The following is a 26,390-nucleotide window of genomic DNA, read 5'->3' on the forward strand; positions in this document are numbered from 1 at the left end:
ATGCTATGTACTTTCACTGTGTCACATTTTCTAGTAATAATAGAGAGTAAAGAGGTACCTCCTCAATTTACGTGTATTTGAGAGTAACCGGTTTATAGTTTTTAGCTCATAGCACACTTCTAAGCTAAAGCCATGTATCCAACTCCCTACTGGACAACTTTATGGGAAACAGGGCACAGGTATCTCAAATTTAACATACACATAGTTGAATCCCTACACTAAACTCCTCCAGCTTTCCCCATAGTTCAATAAACACCACCACCATCAACTTAGCTTTCATGGCAGACAACACGGGCATCAGCCCTGCCACTTCCTTCTCCTTCATCGTCCACATACAAAACATCAGCAAATCTTACTGCATCTGCCTCCAAATAAATCTCTCCATTTTCACTGCCAACACCCTACTATGTTCCTGGATTATGCAGTATCTTCCTAACAGGTATTCCCCCTTCTACCCTTATTTATTTTTTCCCTATCCATTTTTCATATAGTTACCAGAATAATCTTTTCAAACTATAAAATGGATTTTCATCATTCTTCTGCTTAAAATGATTTAAAGGTTAACCATTATGATTAAGATAAAACCTGAAATCACTGATGTGACCATCCTACATAATCTGGTTTCTGCCTACCTCTGCAGTTTCATGTCATAGGATCTGTTCTCTTACTCCTTCATTTGCTCACTCACTCATCTACCTACCCACTCAGCCACCAACTCACTTCTACTCAATTATTCTCCACTAACTGGTGGTTCTCTTTTTGCTCTATAGCATGACTATACCATGCTCTTACCATTATTAAGGTGTCCACACAAGTGGTTTCCACTGAAGTAAATTTCTTGACATTTTGAATCTAATTCCTATTGACTTTTCATGTGTCAATTTAAATACCAGTGTCTTAGAGATGCCTTCCCTGACCATTTATTCTAAATAAGTTCCCCTTGTTATACTTTTTATAATACTATACTTTTATTTGGCTATATCACAATCTCAAAGAGTAAGTTTATGCCTGTGATCATGTGATTAATCTCCATAACATATAAACACCAGGGGGAAAGGGACCATATTTTTTTGGTTCACTAATGTATTTTCAGTTTCTAACACACAGTAAACTCTCAATTAGCATTAATAGAATGTATAACAGCGTAATGGACTAAATGGTATCTTGGAGGCCATTAAACTATTCATCCTGGGCTGGCATATTCTCTCTATGGACAAACACCTCTTTCTCACTTCTATAACCTTCCTACTCCTTTTTCCTATACTAATTCCATCACACATGCTATAAATTGAAGTGTCTAGTATTATACGAACACGGGGTAATACACACACATGCACACACACACACAATTAGGGTATCACTTTGAAAGTGACCTAGTCCTTTACTAATCTAAAGGATTATTTCACCATTATTTCTTAAAGGAATAATTACTTTTGACAAACAGGTTTTTAGACTACAGATGTTTTCCCAAAAATGAAAATTAAAAAAGGATCAACTACATCAGTGCTTGTCCTTCTACATTATCAGTACTACAAAACTCTGTCAGGCTCAGGAGGAAAAATTAAATGGTAGTTTCTAAGTACACATGTTTATATGGAAGTATCTATCCATCCAACACACTATGGAGTTCAGCCATCCAATACAGTAGCCACTAGCTAGATGTGGCCATTTAAATTTAATTGAAATTAAATAAATGTAAAAATTTGGTTCTTGGGGCTCCCGGGTGGCTCTGTTGTTTGAGTGTTCAACTTTGGGTCAGGTCATGATCTCATGGTTTGTGAGTTCAAGCCCTGTATCAGGCTCACTGCTATCAGTGCAGAGCCAGCTTAGGATCCTCTGTCCCCCTCTCTCTCTGCCCCTCCCCTGCTCATGCTCCCTCTCTGTCAAAAATAAACGTTAAAACAAATTGGTTCTTCAGGGACTCTAGCCACATTTTAAGCATTCAACAGAAACGTGTGGCTAGGAGTTGCCATACTGAACAGGAGAGATATAAAACATTTCCACTTGCTCAAAGTTCTACTGGATAGTGCTGGTATAAAGACTACCAGAGACTTTGGTAACAAATAAGCACTTATGAATAAAAATGTATATTCCTAGAATTCACTTTATATCAAAAGAAAAAAAAAGTAACTTCTGTTTGGAATTCAAATCTTTTTAATAGGGAATGGTATTTAGATACCACATCTGAGCACCAGAGAGGGTACACTGCAACTGAAATAATCAACTTTTTTAGGTACTTTCAGTACACAGGAAATGCGTGTGCATATGCATCTAAGTGTTTAAGAGAAAAAAGACATGAATATTAAACAGATATTTCCAATTCAAGATTATGAGGATCAAACACAATTTTCTTTAATCTTAAATTTTCTGTATCTTCTTACTTCTAGAAATAAGCTCCAAGCATAATGTTCTCAAATCCACATTTTGTTTTAAATCGTGCTAATGAGAGTGTTATTTTTCTTTCCTTCCCTACGTTCCTTCCTAAAGGAAAGCATAGAGTAATAAATGACTTTGTAAAACTGAAAGATAGCATTAGGATTCAATTCCACAGTACATATTTGTAGCCGTTAACTAAAATCACTAAAATTATTTTTACGAGGAGAGCCTAAAAGAAAATTGGAAAATAAAGACTAAGATCCTGAATTAACCTAAGACAGACTCTCAGAGGATGAATAACCCAGTGACAAGAACGATACCTTGTTGACTGACTTACTAGTTGGCTATGGCATTCCCAGGTGATACAGATATTACACATTTTAGGCTGAGCAATGGATTAAAACTTGTGACTTAATGTCACAAGGATTAAAACTTGATATATGGAAATGGGAACTTTTAATAAAAAGCATGTTATCACCAGTACTGAATCGACCAGGTGGGTCTGTAGATACTAAGTTTCTCTGGGGCCTTAAGCCTTCCTTTAGAGCTATCAAGAGTCATGGTAGTAACAACAGAAGCTTCAGTCGTAGCTAATGTTCACTGGGTGCTTACTATATGCCGACTTTAAGTGCTTTATACATACCACCTCTCTTTAGTGTGGCAGATATATTTAGTATCTTTGACAGCTCAGGGAACCAACACAAATAACTTGCCTGGGGGCACTTGGGTGGCACAGTCGGTCGAGCCTCCAACTTTGGCTCAGGTTATGATCTCACAGTTGGTGAGTTCAAGCCCCATATCGGGCTCTCTGCTGTCAGCACAGAGCCTGCTTTAGATCCTCTGCTCCCCTCTCTCTCTGCCCCTTCTCTACTCTCTCAAAAGTAAATAAACATTAAAAACAAACAAACAAAAAAAGTAACTTGCCTACAATTACCATTTTTAAGTGATGGAAGCATAATTCCAACCAAGAATTCTAACCCAGAACCCACTTTCTTGTATGTAGTACAACTTCTCTAAAGTTCTGGAGTAGCTTTTAACTACAGAACCAGAGTGTACAATCTATGTACCTAACCTATCATTTCTGCCTTTCTCAGACTTGCTTCTCCTAACACTCACCATGACTAATTTCAACTTCATAGAATAAGAGTGTTTTGTCACATGAGTTGAAAAAGCCTGAGGGAAAAACTGGTTTGAGGCAAGGAATCAAGAATTCTGGATTTGGATGGTTTCAGGTTGAGAAGTCAATGAATTATATGAAAAAAGGTATGAAGCAGACATGTATACAACTGTCTACTTCATTAGTTTGGACCTCAAAAGAGAAAAGTGGGCTGATCATAAATCTGATATGGTAACAATTTTATTACTTATACTAATGTAGCTATCATTTCTTTAGCATAATTTCTTGGTTTTTATCCTCAAACAAGTTTTTCCCTCAGGCTTTCTCCTCTCAGAAAATGGAACTACATCTGCCCAGCTGTCTAGCCAGAAATCAGAGAATCATCTTTATTCTCTCCTTCATCCTTACCCACACATGCAATTTTATTTAGCTCTATTAGTCTTTTATTTAGCTCTATTTCCAAAAGACATTCTAAATCCATCCACTTTTCTCCATCCCCACTGCCACTATGTAACTTACTCACCTGTTACCTAATTTACAACTTCTTGCCTAAACCAGAAGCCTACATGATTTTGCTTGTACACCCACTAAATGTTTATATTAACTATGCTTTTAACCTGGTATCTATTTTTTTAACATAAGTTTAAAGAGTTGCAAAGAATGTGATTTCTTAGGAATTTTTTTTAATGTGTATTTATTTTTGAGAGAGAGAGAGCGAGCATGCTCATGTGTCATGCAAGCGGGAGGGGCAGAGAGAGGGAGAAAGAGAATCCCAAGCAGGCTCCTCACTGTCAGCGCAGAGCCCCACAAGGGACTCGAACCCATGAACCATAAGATCATGACCTGAGCCAAAATCAAGAGTTGGACGCTTAACCAACTGAGCCTCCCAGTTGCCCTGCTTTCTTAGGTATTTAAATTTTATTTTTAAAAAATGAAGCATCACTCTTTTCCAAGAAAGTATCCAATTAAATGTAAATATTATGGAGACTTGATATCTACTTTTATCTATTTAAAAACTAACTATAAAGACAAACTGTTCTTAATTAATTAAAAGTTTTTATGTTCCTTTTTCCTCTTTGACCTTATGTTTCTGTTCCATTTCTTCCTAAAATTTTATACTGACATAATTTATTTTATGCTAGACTGTTTGTATAGATCCTGTCTCGTACTTCTGCACCAAAGATATATACATAAATTTAAATTTCTTACTTATAAAATCTCCTGTGGTCATAACTCTATTAGTAAATTATTTCAAATTGAGTTATCATTATAATTACTATAACACAGAATCAATAGAAACTAACATACATATTTTATATTTTGAAAAAATATTAAACATAAAAAGTAAAATTTTATTAAAAATGTATCTTATCACTAAACATTTATCTTAATGAAATTAATGAAACTTTTATTAGATATTCCTTGATAAATATTTCTTATTGGAAAAAAGACCTAGGATTCAGTACCAATTCTATTGTATGTTTCATTTCCATAGGTGTAAGCACTAAGAAACCTTTATATAAATAAGTAAATAGGAATGGAAAGAGCTTTTTGTTATAGCAATATCTCAAAATTTTGCACTCCTTCAGAATTATATGCCCCAAATCACATATTAGCCCATCATTAAAAATTATTTATAATTATCAGCTGGCAACTTAATTAGGTTATCCTTCAATTTTATTGGAAACAAAGAATTATAAACAATCTGAGGGTTTTTTTTTTAATGTTTATTTAATTTTGAGAGAGAGAGAGAGGCAGAGCATGAGCAGGGGAGGGGCAGAGAAAGAGGGAGACACAGAATCCAAAGCAGGCTCCAGGCTCTGAGCTGTCAGCACAGAGCCCGACATGGGGCTCAAACTCATGAATGGTGAGATCATGACCTGAGCTGAAGCTGGACACTTAACCGGCTGAGCCACCCAGGCACCCCCTGACTTTTCTGATCCATCTTCTTAACACTGATATTTGGAATTATCCATTTGTTACTGTTCCAGAGGGTTTCTTCCTCCTAGAGGAATATAAAATACTAAGATTCAGGAGAGGTGTGCCTATTGTAAAGTGAGGGATGCACACTGAAAAGAGAAGTGAAAAAAGAGAATCTACACATCTTAGATCAATTTGAAGGAACAGTATGTTTAGAAGCTGAAGACCTGTGCCCGTGCTCCTTTTTGGAAAATGTTCATGCCATCTCCAAGTCTATGTGCACCTCAGTTTGAAGACCTCTGGCCCAGGCTACTCTAACAACTCATCTGATCTTCTTACGTCCACTCAGCCTTATTGAATCCATTTTCCAACCAGCAGTCTGATGACCTTTTAAAAACACAAATCAGCGGCACCTGGGTTGCTCAGCTGGTTAAGTGTCCGACTCTTGATTTTGGCTCAGATCACGATCTCACAGTTCATAGGTTCAAGACTCACATCGGGCTGTGCACTGACATCGTGGAGCCTGCTTGGGATTCTCTCTTTCCCTCTCTGCCCCTCTCCCACTCGCACAAGCGCTCTCTCTCTCAATAAATAAACTTAAAAAATTTCTTTTAAAAAAAAACCCCACAAATCAAAGAATGCCATGCACTGATTGAACCTGTTTAACTGCTTCCACCATTCTAAAAAAAATAACCCTGACTTCTGGCCACCCCTTACATAAGACCCTGCACACCTTACACTGCTCCCACCCCTTAGTCATACCAGTTGTCCTCACACATGTCTAGTTCTTTTCACCTTCCTGCTGTCACAACACTGATTTCTCCCCACTATTCACATGGCAGGCTTCTTACCCTTCAAGACACAGATTAGGGTGTCTGGGTGGCACCCCAGGTTAAGTATCTGACTTCGGTTCAGGTCACGATCTCATGGTTCATAAGTTCAAGTCCTACATTGGGGTAAACCCTGCCCTTCTCTTTCTCTCTCTCTCTCTGTCCCTTGCTTACTTGCTCCCTCTCCCCCCCGCCTTAAAAAAAAAAAAAAGACCCAGGTTAAATGTTACTTTCTCAGAGAATGCTCCCTGAGCATTCAATCAAAAATAACCCTTCCAAATTCACCAGATTATTGCCTATTACAGAAAACCTGTTCCTATTCTTTACAGACCTTCTGACAAATTGTAACTTAAAAAAAAAACTTTTTTTTTGGTTTAGGATCTGTATCTCTCTGCAGACTATAAGCTCTCTTAGGGGAGAGACCACAGCTGCTGTATTCATCACAATATATCACCCCAGACTACCACAGCACCACTGGATACTCAATAAAGATCTGTTGATCTGTTGAATGAATGAATGAATGAATGAGCAAGCAAACCCATGAAAAAATATTATCTGCTTAAATTCCTTCAATAGTTCTCCACTGCCTTGAACATAAAATGAAATGCTGGAGTAGAACATGAGACTAAATTTGCTTAAGCATGATCAGATTGCAGGCACCTCCCTATCCCTCCCATAGTTCTCCCTCCCATAGATCATGCCATATATATTTATCCTAAATTATAGCTACTAACCACTATTTAAAGTTTCCTGGATGCTTCCAGTTTTCACATATGCTGATCCCTCTGCATGGAATATGGTGAATATCCTTCCACATCTTTTTTGCTTAGTTCTTTCTTTTTAAGACTCAGCTCATGCATTGGCCATCTCCTCCAGGAAGGTTTCTATAGATCTCTCCAATCTGGATTGTATGCCTGTCCCTCCTCTTCTTATTCAGATCACTACCACGGCACTTACCAAACTGAACCATAATTATAGGTTCATTCTTCAGTCTTTCCAAACAAACTATGAACTTCTTGAGACAGAGGCTATTTCTATTACCTTTTTATTTCCAGTGCTTACTGTAGAGTCTGGAAAACTACAAGGTATTCAATAAAAGTTTGTAGAAAGGGCAGCATAAGTAAAAGCGTCATTATTTTATTTTCTGAGCATTACTGCCACTTAATTTAAAAAATGAGAAATATAACTTACTATAAATATTCAGACCAGTACAAGACTATGTTTATATGACCAAAGAATAAACTGTCAACTCTGGGAATAGCTAAAAGTTAAGAAGGCAATGGAAAAGATTGAAGAGTACAATGATAGTTTGATTAGCATACATCATCTTCTATAGGCTACCCAGTTACTAGTGATGCTTCAGTAGTGGCAACTGTTCTGTTTGAAAAAGTATTTGGGTATCACGGTGATAAATGCTGTGTAACTGATTGGATAGATTTGCAACCAATAGGGAATTTAATATATCTTTAAGAATAAAAAAAGAGATGGGACACTTGACAGTTGCCAGTTGCAGACTGGGCCCCATTCACTCATGTGCCTTGCTCCACTTCCTCCACAACTGTGTCTGACAAACCAGACATGACTGAGGATAAGAAATTTGATTAAGTCAAAATTGAAGAAGATAGAAACACAAGAAAAAATCCACTGCCTTCAAAAGAAACAATGGAACAGGAGAAGCAAGCGAATCATAATGAAGCAAGCATTTGTCACCAATATGCACTGTACATTCCATAAGCACTGCCTTCTTATTTTACTTTTTTTTTTTAGCTATTTACCTTTGCAAAATGCAAAGAAACTGGATCAAGTTTAAATGACTATACTGCCCATTTTCACAATAAAGAATCAAGAACTTCTGACAGGGAAGGCCAAAAGCCTGTCTTTCCCACCTGCCTGTCTAGCTGGCAGGAAAGGAAAAGAACTTGCATGTTGAAGGAAGAAGGTGGATAGTACAACTGTGAGATCCAGAGTAAAAACCAAGCTGGCCCAAGGTAGGCTGTAAAATGCAGTTTAATCAAGAGTGCCATTTTTTGTTGTTCAAATGCTTTTAATTACTGGAATGCATAATACCTGGGAAAAAATTTTTAAGATGTAATCCTAAAAAATGCTCATTAATCTATAAGTACCTGCATACAAATCACAGGTATAACCTTATGATCTTCTGGGTCAAAAATTTAAACTTAACATACAAGCCAAATAACATCAAAATGGCAATTTAAAAAATGAATACCACTATTAAAAATGAGATTTTAAAACAAAAGTCAGAACTCGTGTAAATGTTAGTTATATTGAGAGGATATATCTTTATCCCTCAAAACATTAAAAAATGCACTTTAGGAACATATAAATCCAGCCTACTGAGCCACAAGAAAATGTGTTACGTTAGAGGGGTTTTTTAAATCCTTGGTTAGCAATGTAGTTGTAAAAGACTTCTTAAAAAAATAATCTTAGTGAAGATATTTAAAGTATTCTTTTCAAGTTAAAAAAAAAAAAAGCATTTCAAAAATTTAACCTTACAGCAGCACTGCTGAACTAAAGAAATTGCTCCCTACCTCCTCACAATTACGAGACTTAAGACAGCCAAAATTATTCTATTCTCATTTTAGGAAAATGGATTCTCATATTCAACAAAACACAAAACCTGCTAAAACTTGAGCAGAGAGAAGTTTCAGAAAAAGAAAATCCATGTGGAAAAGCACAAAGCAAAAGTAAAAGGAGCCCTTGGGTTTCCCTCCATGGGATTATATTCACTTTCACTTCTCCATTTGCCAACACAGGTTATAGGACATCTTCCTTCACTGGATCATTATATTTTTATATTTATGTTTTATATTTTTATATCATTTATATTTTATATTTTTATATCATTATGTATCTTTATATTTGGGGGCATAGGCTCAATATGGAACAGCATGTATTGGGAATAAAGAAACTGTAACGGGATCCTGTAAGAAGAAATGTTTTCCCTTGACCCTTTTTTGCCTCTCAAACTTTAAAAAGCTCTGTATTTTATTTTAGTAAGAGAGACTGTTCCCAATTTTACTCTGCACTTTAAGAAATCAAGAAATGCAGATATTCTCCTTCTATTAGAGGGTGTTATTTCTTCTCAGAGGCTAAATTTAAGAGACAGAAATGTCCCTAGCCAAAAAAAAAAAAAAAAAACCAAAAAAAAAAAAGCTTTACCCATTTAAGATGTTTCAAATGAATATTTCTAGATTACCCTGGTGTATACAATTAATACATATAAGTAAAATTAACAGCAGAGCTGAAAGACAGAAAAAGATAAAAATAAAAGAACAGAAGATGACAGCAGGAGGGGACAGTGGATTAAGATTATATAGCCTCAGAAATACAAACATAAAAGAGGCTTCTTCATACTTTAAACCACTGAGAGCTCAAATGACTGGTCTCATGCAATATTTTACTCAATAGCTTCAGATAGGCAATGAGTAGCAGCATGGTAGAAAAGAAGAAAAAGATAAACAGGGAGGAGAGAAAGAAAAAAGCATGCAATTAAAAGCAAATTATATATAGCCACTTTGGAAGACAGTTTCACAGTTTCTCACAAAGTTAAATATAATCTTACCATACAATCCAGCAATTCCCAGGTGTTTACCTAATTGAGTTGATAATTTATGTCCATAAAAAAACCTACACACAATGTTTATAGAAGCTTTATTCATAATTGCCAAACACTGGAAGTAATCTAGATGTTCTTCAGTAGGTAAAGGAATAAACAAATTGTAGCATGTCAATACAATGGAATATTATTCAGAAGTAAAACAAAATGAGCTATCAGGCCACAAAAAGACACAGAAGAACCTTAAATGCAGAGGCTAAATGAAAGAAGCCAGTGTGAAAAGGCTACAAACTGTGTTTCCAACTATATCGACATTTTGGAAGAGGAAAAACTAGAGAGACAGGAAAAAGACCAAGGATTACAGAGGTGGAGGAAGGATGAATAAGTGGAGCACAGGGGACATTTAGGGCAGTGAAACTATTCTGCATGATACTGTAATGGGGAATACATGATATTATACATTTGGCAAAACCCAGAGAAGTGAACAAGATGAAGAGCGATCCAAAATGTAAGCTATGGACTAGTTAATAATGTATCAACACTGGCTCATCAATTTTAATAAATCTGTCACACCAATGTTAACACTAGGGAAAACTGAGGTGGAGGAAGGAATATATGGGAATTCCATGAACTTTCTGCTCAACTTTTTTGTGAACTAAAAAAAGAAACTGGATCTAAAATAAGTCTATTATAAACAATACACAAACACATAAATTTGTAAATAAATCTACCCCCCAAAAAGCAAATTATAACTAGGTTCACACAATAATACGTTTTAAAAACACATACCAGTTTACATGCTATAATGACAGGATGTATTATTAATTGTCAACATTTCTATGATTCCCAGTATGTAAGACTTGTCATTATATAATGATTCCTAAACAGAAAAAAATCTTCACAGAAAGAAAAAATGGGGTCATTTTGAAAATGAAGGTAAGAATGTACAAAAGGTAAAATCAATAAAAGAAAACACCTCTTCACCCTGGAACAATGACTGTCACCATCCCTTCTCTGAAGCTCTCCACTACCCAAGCTCTACTTAACTGTACACGAGGAAATACTCAAATTACAAGTGGACAAGGCATTTATGTAGGAACAAGGCACTGAAAGACATGAAAAGTTCAATCTCTGCTAATAAATATCAGTTTGTCTTTCTACACTTAACATTAAAGAAAACATACCCTCATACTAACAGTTAAGAAAGGACCTCCTTAAGGCGCACACTACACCATGCCTGCTTTCAGAATGCACCTTCTTCCTTGTTATGCAACAGTATACCTTAACTCACAAGACCACTGGTGGTCTCATCATGGGGGTTCCCAAAAGATTCAGGTTACTCTCTCAATGAACTCTTTTTACCATATTTCTCCAACAAAGAAATGGAAAGGAAACAATAACTAAAAAAATTAAATGCCACGATCTCTGTGTAAGGAAGATTCAAAATCTCTATTCATATTCTCAAAATGGAAACTGATCTTAGAGACTTCACTTGTTAAAACCATTTTTCCATTCACATTTCCCATCTTTAGTTATTCCTCCTAACAAAAAAGTTAAAAGCCACTGCACAGGATCTAAAAGATGTAGAAAAATATATAAAGCAAACACCACACACAGCAACAGTAGAACTCTTTAATAAGTCACCTCAGGGTTGAGACATACTGATTGGTTAGTCTCAAGTGTCATGATATCTATGTCCTTCATACTTGCTATTCACCTTAACTTGTTATAACTTTAACTGCTCTCTTGAACAAGGCAGGGTATAAATAAACTATCTGCTATTTAAAATTAACATTTTAACTCAGATCTGTTTGTGTTTTCCCATTCAATTTAAAAGCAGGATTGTGACCAGCCTTGCAATACACAGACAAGCTCCATTTCATCTCAACAGATACATGAGCATATACTACATAATTTTTGTGAAATAAGTCCCAAATTATGAATGCAGAGATTTTTAACATCATAAGTCAATTAACATGAGCCAAGTCTTATGCAAACATAAGAATTTCAATTCTTATTTAGGTCCAAATACTTGTACCTGATGAAGTGCTTCTGAAACCCTATAAACATATGTAGAGTTTGCCTAAACTATACTGGTTGGGTTTTACCTTTTGTTTAACCAGCAGCATTGCCAGTAACTGTATAAAATTGCAGACCTGTTTTTCAGCACTGGTCCTGGCTGACTCCTCTTGTGCTAGCACCATTTCTCGCTCTGCAGTTATCTGTACACTTTCTCTTAGTGCTTCTTCCAGCTCTTCAATCCTGTCATCCTTCTTACGGAGACTGTCCTGGAAAACGATGGAAGACCAGGTGAAGAAGACTAATTAGTTAACCCAAGAGAGCCTATTTATCAAGAAAGGTTATTTACTTATTAAATATTCTTCCCTTCAGAAATAAATCCAAGCCAGAAAGATATCTTCACAGAGGAAAGAACAAGGGAAGAAAAGAAGTCTAATAGGAGGTTGAAGAATATTATTAAGAGCAAAGCATCAAGTTAGTTAAGCAAGAGAAACTTGTGATGGATTTGTTCTCTGTAACACAGAGAATAAAACTGTGTTAAGCAGCACACACAGCAAGGGCTTGATTACTTAAAAACACAAAGCTGTTTTTGAACTACTCTCTAAACTGGGCTTTAAGCCAGCTTTGATGAAGCCTAAGTAGTAAGACACAATACGAAAACATTCTCTCTCCCTGAAAAGTTCAGCCTAGATGAAAAAGTTAGATAAACAGCATGATTCTTCAGATTATATTCTTCATATAGACACTCATTAGCAAACTAATTTAGAAAAAAAGAAATGAAAGTGATGTTTCCTAATGATTTAAAGACAGCAAAGTTTTCTCTTAATTTCATATGAGAAAACTAAATATGATAACTGGATATAAGTGATCTGGCTAAGGATGAGTAATTTCATTAGCCAACCAATTCCCACTAGCATTGATATTCTAAATAAGCTGAAAAATTAACTCTTGGGAAGGTAAATATGGATTTCTATCAGAAAGACAAAATCCTATAGGACTTTAAGAACATGTAATAAAGGAAAGATCTTAAAATAAGAAGGATAAATGAAGCAAAGGCCAAGCAATATTAAGAATTAGATTCATCAGATTATAAGCATTTCCTCTTTAAATTCTTCTAGAACCAAAAGATTAAAAATAAAGTGCTGCCTTTTATTAATACAATTAAATTAAAAACACAAGAACAAGAGTTACTAAAACATTCTCCAACTTTCAGAATACTTGCCATCAGTAAAAGATATGAAAGGATTTTGTCTTTTTTTTGTGCAACTCTCACTTAATTAGATTGTAGTTCACTTTTATAAGTGCAAGGCACAGAAAGTCCTTCCTAACAACTTTGTCTTCAAAAATCCAGAACTTGAAATCTGTCAAAGGTTAGTCAGATTTTTCTTCCAGCACTAAAAGAATAGCATCTTTAAAAAAAAGAATATTCACATTTCAGTAATGCATGCCATGTTCCCCCCCCCTTTTTTTTAAGTGTTCATTCTTCTAGTAGAAAATGTTATAAAATACCCTGATTTGGTCCTGTAAGTAAGGTTCTGCCTTGTACAGGACAGTTTAGCTCTATCAAAAAATGCTTTCTTGAAATCTTAATGCTTCCAGGTGGCTTGCCATGAGTAGCAGAGTACAGCTTCTAAAACCGTTGAAGCTTCAGCTGAAGGTTCCTAAAACAACGCCAGGGGAAATGAAATGATGCCAGTAAAAACAAAGGCCAAGGTAGTTTCAATTCAAAGAAAATGAAATGTAACAGAAGGATTATGTAGAAAGAGACAGATCAGTGAGTTCAGTCCTCTCAAATGGGATTTTGAATTACAAATTGTAAGCAAAAAGAATCACTAATGTTTCCCATTATCAACTGGTTGTGAATAACTCAGAATTATGTTTTTGTCCGGTCAGTTATTTTCTTCACTCTTAAGCTGTCTTTTGAAGATCTCCTGAGAGGCTTCTGTTATTCTAATCTAAATTATCCCAAAGAACTTCCCAGAACCTATTTCAAACAAACAGGCTTATCTGCATTTCTGCATGGACTGCAGCTTTGCAGTTTTATCAGTAAAACTTTTTTAGAGAGAGTTTACTTAATAATTTATCATAATGCAGATAATCAGTACAGGTTTTCATACTGAAAGTTTCATCAAAACCAGTAAGAAAATCAGTCTACCATATGAGCTCAGTGCACCAGGCCATTTATTTAAGCAAAGTTTTCCAGAGGGGGCACCTGGGTGGCTCAGTCGGTTAAGCATCTGACTCTTGGTTTCGGCTCAGGTCATGATCTCAAGATTTGTGAGTTAAAGCCACACATTGCGCTCTGTGCTGACAGTGTGGAGCATGCTTGAGATTCCCTCTCTCTCTCTCTCAAAATAAACTTAAGAAAAAAAATTTTTTTCTAAAAGTTTTCTGGACTTTGTGGTAAACAAAGCCTTGCTCAAAATCTGTGTCCATAATAAGGACAAAGAACAAAAGCCAAGAAACACCATAAATAAAAAGAAGAAAACTATTAAACAATATTCATGAAATACGAAAAATTACATAACTTATACTATCTAAGATCAATGTAAAACTAAGTATGGAACCATTTGCTCTAAGGAAGCTGTAATAAACCAGGGTAGTAACAGAAGAATGAAGACACCAAATACCCTCATCACCTTCAAAACCAACACCAATAAAGTCCATAACTACTTAATCCGTCTAGTGAGTAAAATTTGGCTCCAGCTTTATTTTCAGAATCTTAATAGATGTCTGATAAGGTAAACCAAGGAAGTTTCCTTTGTACTGAATTACACACCTTGAAACTGTTTCATTTAATAAAACATTAATGAATTTTTAATAAATTAAATATTAATAAATTTTCATTTAATAAAATAAAATGAATCTGTTTCATTTAATAAAGTATCTAAATGCCAAAAATGAATAGAATCTTTCAGTTCTACAAATACTGGCACACTGGCACACCTAAACACACTGACAGATCATATTTATAATTATCTGTTCTTGTTGTTACACTTTCGGTGACATTTTCTACACTTAGACCATAATATGGGTATTCTCTCTCTTTTTTTTTTTAAGTTTAGAATACTAGAGAAAAGATTTTTAAAAGTTTGGAAAGACCAAAAATGATCACCCACAAAGAATAAAAAACTGGAAGGTACTGGAATTTTTTATTGGAAACACATTAGGGAACTAGAAGACCACTGAAGTAATACCTTCAAAACTCTGAAGGAAAGATGCTTTCCGATCTAAAATTCTATATCCGAACTATCATTCAAATGTAAGGGAAGAATTTACTTCATACCACAAACTCTCTCAGAAAGTTAGTAGGAATGTGCTCCAACAAACTTAAGAAGTAAACATACAAAGAGGAAGACATGGGATCCAGAAAAAAAGGAGTCTACCACAAATGAGTGGTGAAGGGAACCTAGAGGTAATGACAAGCTTAGAGAATAATTACAATTTGGAGGAGAGGATAGATACTCACGGAACGGTGTTTCCAAGAAAAAACGGTGGATGAATAGATTACCAGGTTAATAAATAAGGGCTGATGTATTCTACAATAGTACCAATAATGAAAGGAATGTTAGAGTAGGAGAAAGGAATTTGGGAATAAACTGGTGATATGTATACAAATACATAATAAAACAAATTTAAAAACCGAAAGCTGTTGTTATCAACAGGAAAAACTAAAGGTAAACTAAAGGAAATGTAATCATAATATACTACGTGCCTGAGACATAATAAGGTAAAACTTAATAAACTACAAGATGGAAGGAAGGAAGTGTGTGTGATAACTTGCATTAAAAGGCTAATTCCTTATCATTCATGGTAAGAAGTCAGTAGGTAACTAATGTCCAAATAAGGAAAATAAGAAAACAACAATATAAGAATGCTATTTGGAAAGGGAGAAGTAAACAGAAGAAACAACCAAAACGGTGAAAGTACTTGTCTCAGGGGAGCAGGAATCCAGGTTAGACAAGAATGAGGTTGAGGGCTATCACAACTGTCAGCCATGTAGCATTATTTCACTTTGTAAATGATATAAATAGGTATTCAGAAAAAAAAAAAAAACAATATCAAATTTAAAAATATGTTAAAAGAGAAGCACGTAATGCAAATAAATTAGTAAAAATACAAGAATTTCTGGCAATAGTTATAAATGTGGTAACTATTTCAGGTACGGATACTCTAAACATATGGGTTAACTATATACTATGGAAAGAGAACAGTCTGGGCAAATATACTGCAAGATAGTGCTAATGGTGAAAAAAACATATACGAATTTTAAGACACTCTCTTCCTCGTTTTTTTACTCAAAAGTTGAATTTTTTCATGCCAATAATTTGTATAGCATGTCAAAATTATCAGAAATTCTTTTCCAGGGCGCCTGGGTTGCTCAGTCGGGTAAGCGCCCGACTTCGGCTCAGGTCATGATCCTGAGGTTCATGAGTTCGAGCCCCGTGTCAGGCTCTGACAGCTCAGAGCCTGAAGCCTGTTTCAGATTCTGTATCTCCCTCTCTCTTTGCCCCTCCCCTGTTCATACCCTATCTCTCTCTCTCTTTCTCTCAAAAATAAATAAAACATTAAGAAATATTTTTAAAGAAATTCTTTCCCAGTCATTAGGTAATGATGGTATATTTTAATAAGAACATTTTTGAGATAAAAGTTTAAACATCCCAACAGCATATGTGTAAGACACAGCACCAAGCCCTAATTCAAATAGCACTAACTATTCTGCCAACAGAGAAAAACAAACTATGGATTTAAAGGAAAAAGAATTCAGCATATGGCATATCACTTTAATACCTAAGATATAAAGTGCCTAGTATTAGCTGTTTACTGTAATATAATAAGTTGCCTCAAAACATAGCTGCTTAAAACAACAGTGAACATTTTTTTAATCTCACACAGCTTCTGTGGGTCCGGAACTCAAAAACAGCTTAGCCAAACAGTTCTGGTTTCTCATGGGGTTACAGTCAATACGTCAGTCAGGATTCAGTCCTCTGCTTCCATTTACATGGTTGGCAAGTTGGTGATACCTACTGGCAAGGGATCTCTGTTCCTCTCCACAGGGCTGCCTTAGTGTCATTACGATATGGCGCCTAGCTTTCCTCATAGCAAGTGATCCAAGAGAACAAGGCAGACGCATCAATGTCTTATGATCTAGCTTCAGATGTCACATACTATCACTTCTGACATTTTCTACTGTTCACATAGACTAATCCTGACACAATGTAGGAGAGGATACACAAAGGCTCAAACACCAGGAGGTGACAATGATCTGGGGCAATCTTGGAAGATGATTATCATAGCATGTTAGAGTATACCTTTAGTATAAGAAAACTGAATTATCAAATGAAGCAATGAAGCATGATAACAGTGAATATCATAACTGCTTGAGAGTAGAATACCTGTTAGGATAACAGGGTCTTACTAGAAAGACATAGCTTTTGCTATGAGAGTATATTAAAATGGAACCAAATTAACACTAGATTACCTAAAATGTAAAAGACAAATATTAAGCAGACTTCACAAAATTGAGATATCCATTGGCTATCAGCAAAATATACATTTTGTCAACAATTATTCAGAATAAAACTCATGATGGGATTGAGTTCTAATGAAATATTTGTTTTATAAATTTTTTAAAATGTTTGTTTCTGAGAGAGAGACAGAGACAGAGACAGAGACAGAGACAGAGACAGAGAGACAGACAGAATCTGAAGCAGGCTCCAGGCTCTGAGCTGTAAGCACACAGCCCAATGCGGAACTCAAACTCACCAACTGAGAGATTGTGACCTGAGCCGAAGTCGGAGGCTTAACCAACTGAGCCACCCAGGCACTCCTCTAGTGAAATATTTTCTTATGATTATGGTAAAAATTAAAGTAATCCAACTTAATTTGTTAGTAGTTCAGTACTAAGAATACTTGATATGCCAATCAATCAAAGGTCAACTGAAAAAATTACTGGGCAAATGTTTAAATAGCTATATGTAATAGAGAATACTAATGGGTTTAGTCCTCACATTTTAGTTAAGTTTCTTTCTTTTGGGAACAAACCCATTTTTAAGGAAATTGGCCCTCACCTATGAATTCCCTATGAATTTTCATTATAATTGATTTTACTCTTAAGGGGGAAAAAAATCACAAAATTTAGCAAAAAAAAAAACAAAACAGTCTAATTTAAAATTACATAGAGAGGAATTATTTGTACTATTTGGAGTTAGCCAACTGTCTAGCCCTCACTATTTAGAAAAACGTTAAATTGGCAGGGTGGGGGGAAAAAACCACATAGAGGAAGAAACTTCAATTTCATTCACCTGCTCGAACTTGGAATTTCACTCTATTTAACGAATTTAGGCAACCTTAAATTTAGAATGTACTGTATACCACAGACAACTCACTTAAAAGCCACCTGGAGACAGGAAAGGAACATGCTTTACCATTTTAAATAGTTTGTATCACTTAAAATGAGAGCAATATCTTTAGAATTTTACTTCAACTGCTGTAAGTTATGTTTGCACTCATCAAAACTAACAAAGACCAGTTTTCCTACCATGAGATTAGGTGCTGAAGCCTACTTACTATGACAACTACACCTATCAAATAAGGTCAAATAAGATCACTTCATTTACAGAATATAGGGTTCAAAGCAGGGGGTGTGTATGACTAGTTCTGGGGGTATGGTAGAGGGAGAGAGGAAGTGGGAAGCTACCAAAGAATTCTTCATATCCTTAAATAAGAAGACTCCTATAGTCGAATGAGATTAGGGCAAAAGCTGTGGCAGCTGTAACTTGAGGCAAATTAACAAGAAGACCAGATTCTAGCAAATCCCATACTACTAATTCCCCTAATAGACTCATATGAACTTTGCTTCTTGACATCAGCTCTGTCAACATCAACTATATACCACTGCAGCTCTAAGACTCTAGTCTCCACAGCCTTTCCTTCAAACCAAACATTAGTTAAGGACAGCAAAGGCAAACCAAACAAAAAAAAAACCCAACAATTAAAAATAATTTTTTGTTCTCTTCAAACATCTTCCTCACAATTAAAAGGAAAAACGGTACAATACTACAGTACCATAAAAAGAAGTCACCTGAGGAGGACTTGGGTAGCTCTATAAGTTAAGCCTCCAACTTCGGCTCAGGTCATGATCTCATGGTTTTTGAGTTCAAGCCCAGAATCAGGCTCTGTGGTGACAGCTCAGAGCCTGGAGCCTGCTTTGGATTCTGTGTCTCCTTCTCCCTCTGCTCTTCCCTCCCTCCCTCCCTCTCTCTCTCTTTCTCAAATATAAACAAACATAAAAAAAAAAAAAAAGAAAGAAAGAAATCACTGGATAATGACAGATCTTCTTAAGCTTCTCCCTCTGTCAACAGCAGAGGGAAGGTCACTGCAAATCTCACAAAGATTCTCCAAGGTAACCCAGCCTCCCATGTTCACTCATCACTTTCCCAACTTGAACTCTGCCTTGGTTATGGAGGTCATTTATTTGGGTTAATAGTAAGAGTTGCTTCTTTGGAATAAACACCACTTATCAGAGAAGCTTTAACATGTTCTGAAAGATATTAATGTTAACTGCTATCCATTATCCTTAACATAAAAAGACAGTAATTTTTTATTACTCTCAACCCCACTGCTTATTCTTCCTCTCTTTTCCCCATCCTCCAAGCATACAAACACATGCAGAAGATTTCATTAGAATCATTCAACATGTCAGAATTCAATTACCAACTGCTTAGATGCTAACTGGGAGAAAAAAAATTGAAGCTAGATGCACTGATGAAGTCAATTTTATGAAAAGAAAGCCACCCTAACACAGAGACAGAATTTGGTTATACACCAACTATTTTTTATTTTAAGGAAATGCCTTGGCATAAAATTTAAAGGTATTTTCTTCTCCCTTCTGTCCATAGTCCCTCAAACATCTCCCGCACTCAAAGTTGAACTCTGTTATAACCTTAATTTTTAAAAATCAAAGTCAAACAAAAGCAGATGCATTTCATTAAAGAAACAGAAATATATACATATACAATGGTGCTTTTTTATTTATTTGAGGGGGGAAGGGCAGAGAGAGAATCTCAAGCAGGCTCCGCACTGATGGCATGCACTCCTACATAAATTTTACAGAATATATAGTAAAAATATCCCATGTCGATGAGCCAGGTTCTTATCTTAAAAATTCTGGTATCAAAAACTTGAGCAAGGACTTAGGGTTAGCCTAATCCTAGTACATGTCTCCTCTGATCAATAATGCTTATAGAGGGGCACAGGGGTAGTTGACTGAGTGACTGACTCTTGATTATGGCTCAGGTCATGATCTTGTAGTTTGTGAAATTGAGCCCCACGTTGGGCTCTGTGCGGTCAGATTCCTTCTCCCTCTCTCTCTGCCCTCCCCGTGCTTGTGTGCATCTCTCTCTCTCTCTCTCTCAAAAATAAAATAAAATAAAATATAATGCTTATTAAAAGAACAAGCATAAATTTTCAAAGTCTTTACCAAACATGCCAAAGATAACCTTTTATTTAAAATAATGAATAACTGATGTGGTCTATAAGAGGATGACTTTTGCCTTTGAGGTCTTAGCAAAAGGGATATATAAAGCCTGCTTCTGCTCTCTCTTAAAAATAAGAATCTTATTACAGACTTCACTTTCCAAATACAAAGGAGGAGTCTCCACAACAACACAAAGGAAAGGATTAAACCATTAATTTACTGCTAGGAATTTATCCAAGGGATACAGGAGTACTGATGCATAGGGACACTTGTACCCCAATGTTTATAGCAGCACTCTCAACAATAGCCAAATTATGGAAAGAGCCTAAATGTCCATCAACTGATGAATGGATAAAGAAATTGTGGTTTATACACACAATGGAATACTACGTGGCAATGAGAAAAAATGAAATATGGCCTTTTGTAGCAACGTGGATGGAACTGGCGAGTGTGATGCTAAGTGAAATAAGCCATACAGAGAAAGACAGATACCATATGGTTTCACTCTTATGTGGATCCTGAGAAACTTAACAGAAACCCATGGGGGAGGGGAAGGAAAAAAAAAAAAAAGAAGTTAGAGTGGGAGAGAGCCAAAGCATAAGAGACTGTTAAAAACTGAGAACAAACTGAGGGTTGATGGGGGGTGGGAGGGAGGGGAGGGTGGGTGATGGGTATTGAGGAGGGCACCTTTTGGGATGAGCACTGGGTGTTGTATGGAAACCAATTTGACAATAAATTTCATATATTAAAAAAAAATAAAATAAATAAAAATAAAAATAAAATGAGGTATCTGCAGTACTCTAGTCAATGAAAAAAAAAAACCATTAATTTTACTGAGGTGAGGATATAGTACTTGTAAGAATTTTAGTGCCAAATGTAACTTTAACCAGCCATTATTTTATGGGGAGCATTCTTATAATAAGCTAAAAGGATGTGGCTAAAAGTTCCCATAGAATAGGGCTAACCTTTGGGCACCTGGGTGCCTCAGTTGGTTAAGCGTCTGAGTTCAGCTCAGGTCAGATCTCAATGTTCATGAGTTCAAGCCCTCCATCGGGCTCTGTGCTTATAGCTCAGAGCCTGGAGCCTGCTTTGGTTTCTGTGTCTCCTTTTCTCTCTGCCTCTCTCTCTCTCAAAAATGAATAAATATTAAAAAAAAAAAAAAGAGAGAGAGAGAGAATAGGGCTAACCTTAACAGTAGGAAGCATCTTAGACTACACATGAATATTATCAATAAACATTCTTTCGGTAAATTTCACTGGCAATCAAATAGAACTGAACTTTGGCCAGAGAGAAAAGTATCTGCAGAGTCTATTTCAACCACTGTAGAGTTCCTTAGAATAATTTTATGACTTGTTTTTTGTTTTCTAAATGGTAAAAAGCAGCACAGTTTGGGCTAAAACCTTTTAAAAACTGCACACATGCCAAAAATTTGAGTAGGTGCTTCACCTACAGGAAAGCCAAATTTTCAACTTAATTCCAGCAACTATGCACAAGGTTGTAAAAATGGATCTAATTTGTATATACTTTTCCAGTGTGATCCCTAAGTCCATTTAATATTTCTTGAGAACACCATAAACACCCACCTATGTCCATATTCTAGACAGAAAAAGACCTATTTTGCCAAAGAAAAAAATTAAAGAGGAAGAAATGACATAGGATTAAATCTTTAAATAGGTCAAGGAGAATATTTGTTAAGGAACCAAAATTGATTTTTACAAGAACATCATTAATATATTACAGGTACCTAATATATTAGGTGACACATCACATACTATTTCTAGAAAGAGATCAGAGAATCTTAATTTTTTTAATGTTTTCTTAAATAATTACCCCCATGGCCAATGTGAAAACCAAACATAAGTAGTCTTCATTTCAGAAAGGAAAAACATCTCTTACCCAAATGGAAGAATGTTTGTTACAGCAAATCCAATCAATTTTTAAAGAAAAACACAAATGTTTCACTGATAATGCTTCTGAAAAGAGAATATGTCTAAATATACATAAAGTTTTCCTGTCACTATTTCTATTGTTTTCATTTTCTTTGAACTTTATTGTTAATATTCATTGGTCTCAGGAGAGTTGACTCGCAAGAGCCACAGTGTTCTTTCAGCAGTCCCATTAATCTCTGTGACAGTACCCTCTCTCAAGGTTAAATTCAAATACTTATCTTTGTTATAAATAAAAACAAAGCACCAAACCACTATCAAACCGAGCTTCATCCCTACCCACCTTCAGTCTAGTTTGTCTTATTAGAATATGACTAAAACTTGTAGTTTTGTCAAAAGACAAAGTGAGTGCTACTACTTAAAAAATAAAAACATATAAGGTAAATATTCTCAACTAACTGCAGATAACATTTCTTTGTTAAAATATTTGAAGTCCTGGGTGCCTGGGTGGCTCAGCTGGTTGGGCGTCTGACTTCAGCTCAGGTCACGATCCTATGGTTCGTGGGTTTGAGCCCCGTGTCAGGCTCTTTGCTGACAGCTTAGAGCCTGGAGCCTGTTTCGGATTCTGTGTCTCCCTCTCTCTCTGCCCCTCCTTTGCTCATTCTCATTCTCTCTCTCTCAAAAATAAACATTTAAAACGTGTGTGTGTGTGTGTGTGTGTGTGTGTGTATATATATATATATATATATATATATATATATATATATATATATAAAGTCCTTAAAGAGTAATCTATGAAATTTTAAAGACTACTAGAATGCTAAATATTGTAGCATCATACAATTTTTTTTAATTTGTAACTTAAATTTTATTGTAACAATTATAGCTGCAGTTAGTGAATGGCTGCCTATGTAAGACAATATTTAAGAAAAGCTGAAAAGATATGTTTAAAACAGCCCTTAACCTAAGGTAGACATAAACTAGCACAGAAGAGAAAGTGATTAAATCATACAAAAGCAATTATAATATATTAAAAAGTATAAAATGACAAAGTATAATTAAACATATAGGCTGAGGAACAATAGATAAGACAATAACAAAACAGGGTACAGATCATAAACAAAGATTAATTTTAAGCCAGAATGTTTAGGTGGTAAAACTGGAAATCCACCAGGAAAAGATTCTGTATAAGAAAAAGAGCATAGATTAGAAAATCAACAAACTGTATTTATGAAACATCAACACTATAGCTTCTCTAGAATATAGTAGCTATGCTAGGAAGTATCTCACCTAAAAATGAGGTTAGAAATACTTAAAGGTTTGGTTGATGGAAGACTCCAAAGGCCAGGCTAAGATGCTTGTGAATGAGTGTTCTGGACATCTATCAATTCAACTGAAATCAATAAACACTTTTAGAGAGAACCAACTATGTACAACGTACCAAGACCTAATTCCCAAACTCAAATATATGGGGGGAACAACACACAAATTATTAGTATGTAATATAAGTAGGATAAAACGGATATCAAAGCAGAAACAAAGTCTAATGGAATTACAACAGAGGCCTGATTAATACCAACTGTGAGGATTTAGGCAGGCTTCACAAGGGAGGAAGCATCTGATCTGAACCTTATAAAGATAGGCAGCCTTTCAACAGAGATTTCCTAATCGCAACATCACCATCAGTCAAATCAGCTAAGATTATGCTTTCATATAATGTTTATTTAGGAGGTCCTTATTGCTGGGATTTGCCTAATTTCGTTTTTTTATACAGCAATTACTTACAAATTGCACTATAACACACCTTTTGACAGAAAGAGCATATCACAGCACTCAGCACAGTGACAGTTCCATAACGGGCACACAATAAATGTTTACTGAGGACAACTACAGATTATTCTGAAATCTTATTTAGCCAATCAAGGTGAAATACAGCTTACAAAAAAATATTAATGAAACAACTCAGAACTAAATTTAATACAGAGCTAAATTCTTGAGTAAGGGAAACAGAAAGTTCAGCAAAATTAAATGCAGTCTATCAAGAGAAGAGGCATTATAATTAAAAAACACGATAGCAGAAAAGGCTCATCACCAATATGTGTCATCACCAATATGTGCAGCATTGTTTTTATCATTCATGTACTTTATTCATGAATATTGAATGGAATTGTAAAATAGTTTAGATGTATATATGGATCATACTAGAAACACTTTAAGTAACCATTGTATAATCAAGTCTTAATATCAGTCACATATATACCTAAAGATAGACATTACAAAGACTTTGTGAAGGGCAGTGAATTTTGGTGAGTGTGTGACAGAAAAACTGGCCAAGGCAAGTGTATAGATCAGTATAGGACCATCTACTATCTCCAAGGTCAATAAGATAGAATGGAAGACATCTATCTACCTTAGCCCAGGGAGATCACTGCTCTTTCTTGACCATTTTGAATACACTGGATCAGACCACTCAATGATGCTGTCCTCTTTCTCAGACTCTCAGCACCATTACCATGATGCACTTACTCCCCACTCTGGAGACCATCTTCTCTCTTGCCTTCTATAATGCCATATTCTCCTTTTTCTCTCCCATCTCAACTGGCCTTTTCATTTTAGTTTCTTTTCAAACACCACCCTCTCCTACCCAAACCCATCTCTACCTACTGAGGATTCCAACAGCTCAGCTCTAAGTCCAGGTTCTTCTGTTAATATTTTACCTCTAGACGATATGACTGATTCCTACAGACTTCAATATGATTTTTAAAATCAAGTCCCCAAAATTAATTTCTATGGACTTTTTATCATTATGTTACATTGTCTTCCCCATAAGGCAATATGCTCCAGAGGCTGTAGGGAGCATGTCTTTTCACTACTATCTAATCAAGTCTAGCAACAGACTTTTACACATAGAAAGCATTTGATAATTTTATACTGAATAAATAAAAGACATCAAGTATGTCTAAGGAAAATGAGTAAAAATTAAGCCTGATATCTTGGAGGGATATAGACTAATCAAGGTACATCAACTCTAATAAAATAGCCATATTTTCATATCATAGCTTTATGATTTAGGTCAGATTTTCAGAACAATCAACTTGTTCAATTAAGTTCTAAATTAAACTAAGGCTTTAGGATATCAAACAATATGGAGAACACAGTAATATCTGCTTTGCGAATTTAGAAATGGTATTTGAAAAAAGCCCAAGGTATCTATCCTGTATCATTAAGCTTGGAGGTAAGATGTTTTTGAAATTCACAGCTCATTTATTTCAAGGGAATGAGAACATGAAGTGGATAATTAAAAGTGCTGAGATGGGTGCCTGGGTGGCTCACTCGGTTAAGCCTCTGACTTCAGATCAGGTCATGATCTCACATGATCTTACAATTCGTGGGTTTGAGCCCCACATCAGGCTCTGTGCTGACAGCTCAGAGCCTGGAACCTGCTTCAGATTCTGTATCTTCCTCTCTCTCTGCCCCTCCCATGCTCAATCCTCTGTCTCTCTGTCTCTCAAAAATATATAAACATTAAAAAAAAAGTGCTGAGAAAAGAGTCAATGACAATTTGAAATAGATTTTTAATTCTGAACTAATTATAAAAATACAGAGAGGCTGCAAAATTAGTACACAGTTCCCATATACCCCTCCACCCAGCCTCCTCTAATGTTAAGAGCTTACATAACCATAGTACAGTGATCAAAATTAGGAAATTTACATTGGTGCAATACTCTTCACAAAACTAAAGACCTTCTTCTAATCTCAACAGTTTTCCCCTAATGTCCTGTATCTGTTTTAGGATCCAGTCTGGGATCCCACAGTTCATTTAGTTAACATTTCTTCTAAGTGCCACTCCATCTACAATAGTTTTCAGTCTTTGTCTTTCACAATCTTGACACTTTTAAAGTGTACTGCATAGTTATTTTATAAAAATGTTCCAGAATTTGGATTTGTCTGGTATTTTCTCATAACTGGAATAAGATTATACATTTTGGAGAAAGAGCACAGATATGAGATTATCTACTTTCTCAGTATATCATATCAAGGGGACCATGATGTCAATATCTCACTACTGCTAATGCTAACCTGAATCATTCTGTTAAAGTGGTGTCTATTAGGTCTGTTCACAGAAATGTTAGTCTTCCCTTTATACCTAATAAACATCTCAGGGAATATATTTTGAGACTATTAT

The 26,390-nt window shown here is 35.6% G+C and overlaps 1 protein-coding gene across 5 annotated transcripts in view; it reads right to left on the reverse strand.

The window, feature by feature from the left end:
* The window catches only part of ERC1 (ELKS/RAB6-interacting/CAST family member 1), a 511,095-nt gene that overhangs the window by 251,907 nt on the left and 232,798 nt on the right, over positions 1 to 26,390 (reverse strand). For all 5 annotated transcript variants that reach the window (XM_049627032.1, XM_049627029.1, XM_049627031.1 and 2 more), the window contains one exon: positions 11,977 to 12,108. In XM_049627032.1, coding sequence (XP_049482989.1) covers positions 11,977 to 12,108 — 132 coding nt within the window. The remainder of the gene's footprint in view (positions 1 to 11,976; positions 12,109 to 26,390) is intronic.

The sequence above is a fragment of the Panthera uncia genome, chromosome B4 (genome assembly GCF_023721935.1).
Source record: "Panthera uncia isolate 11264 chromosome B4, Puncia_PCG_1.0, whole genome shotgun sequence".
NCBI classification, from domain to species: Eukaryota; Metazoa; Chordata; class Mammalia; order Carnivora; family Felidae; genus Panthera; species Panthera uncia.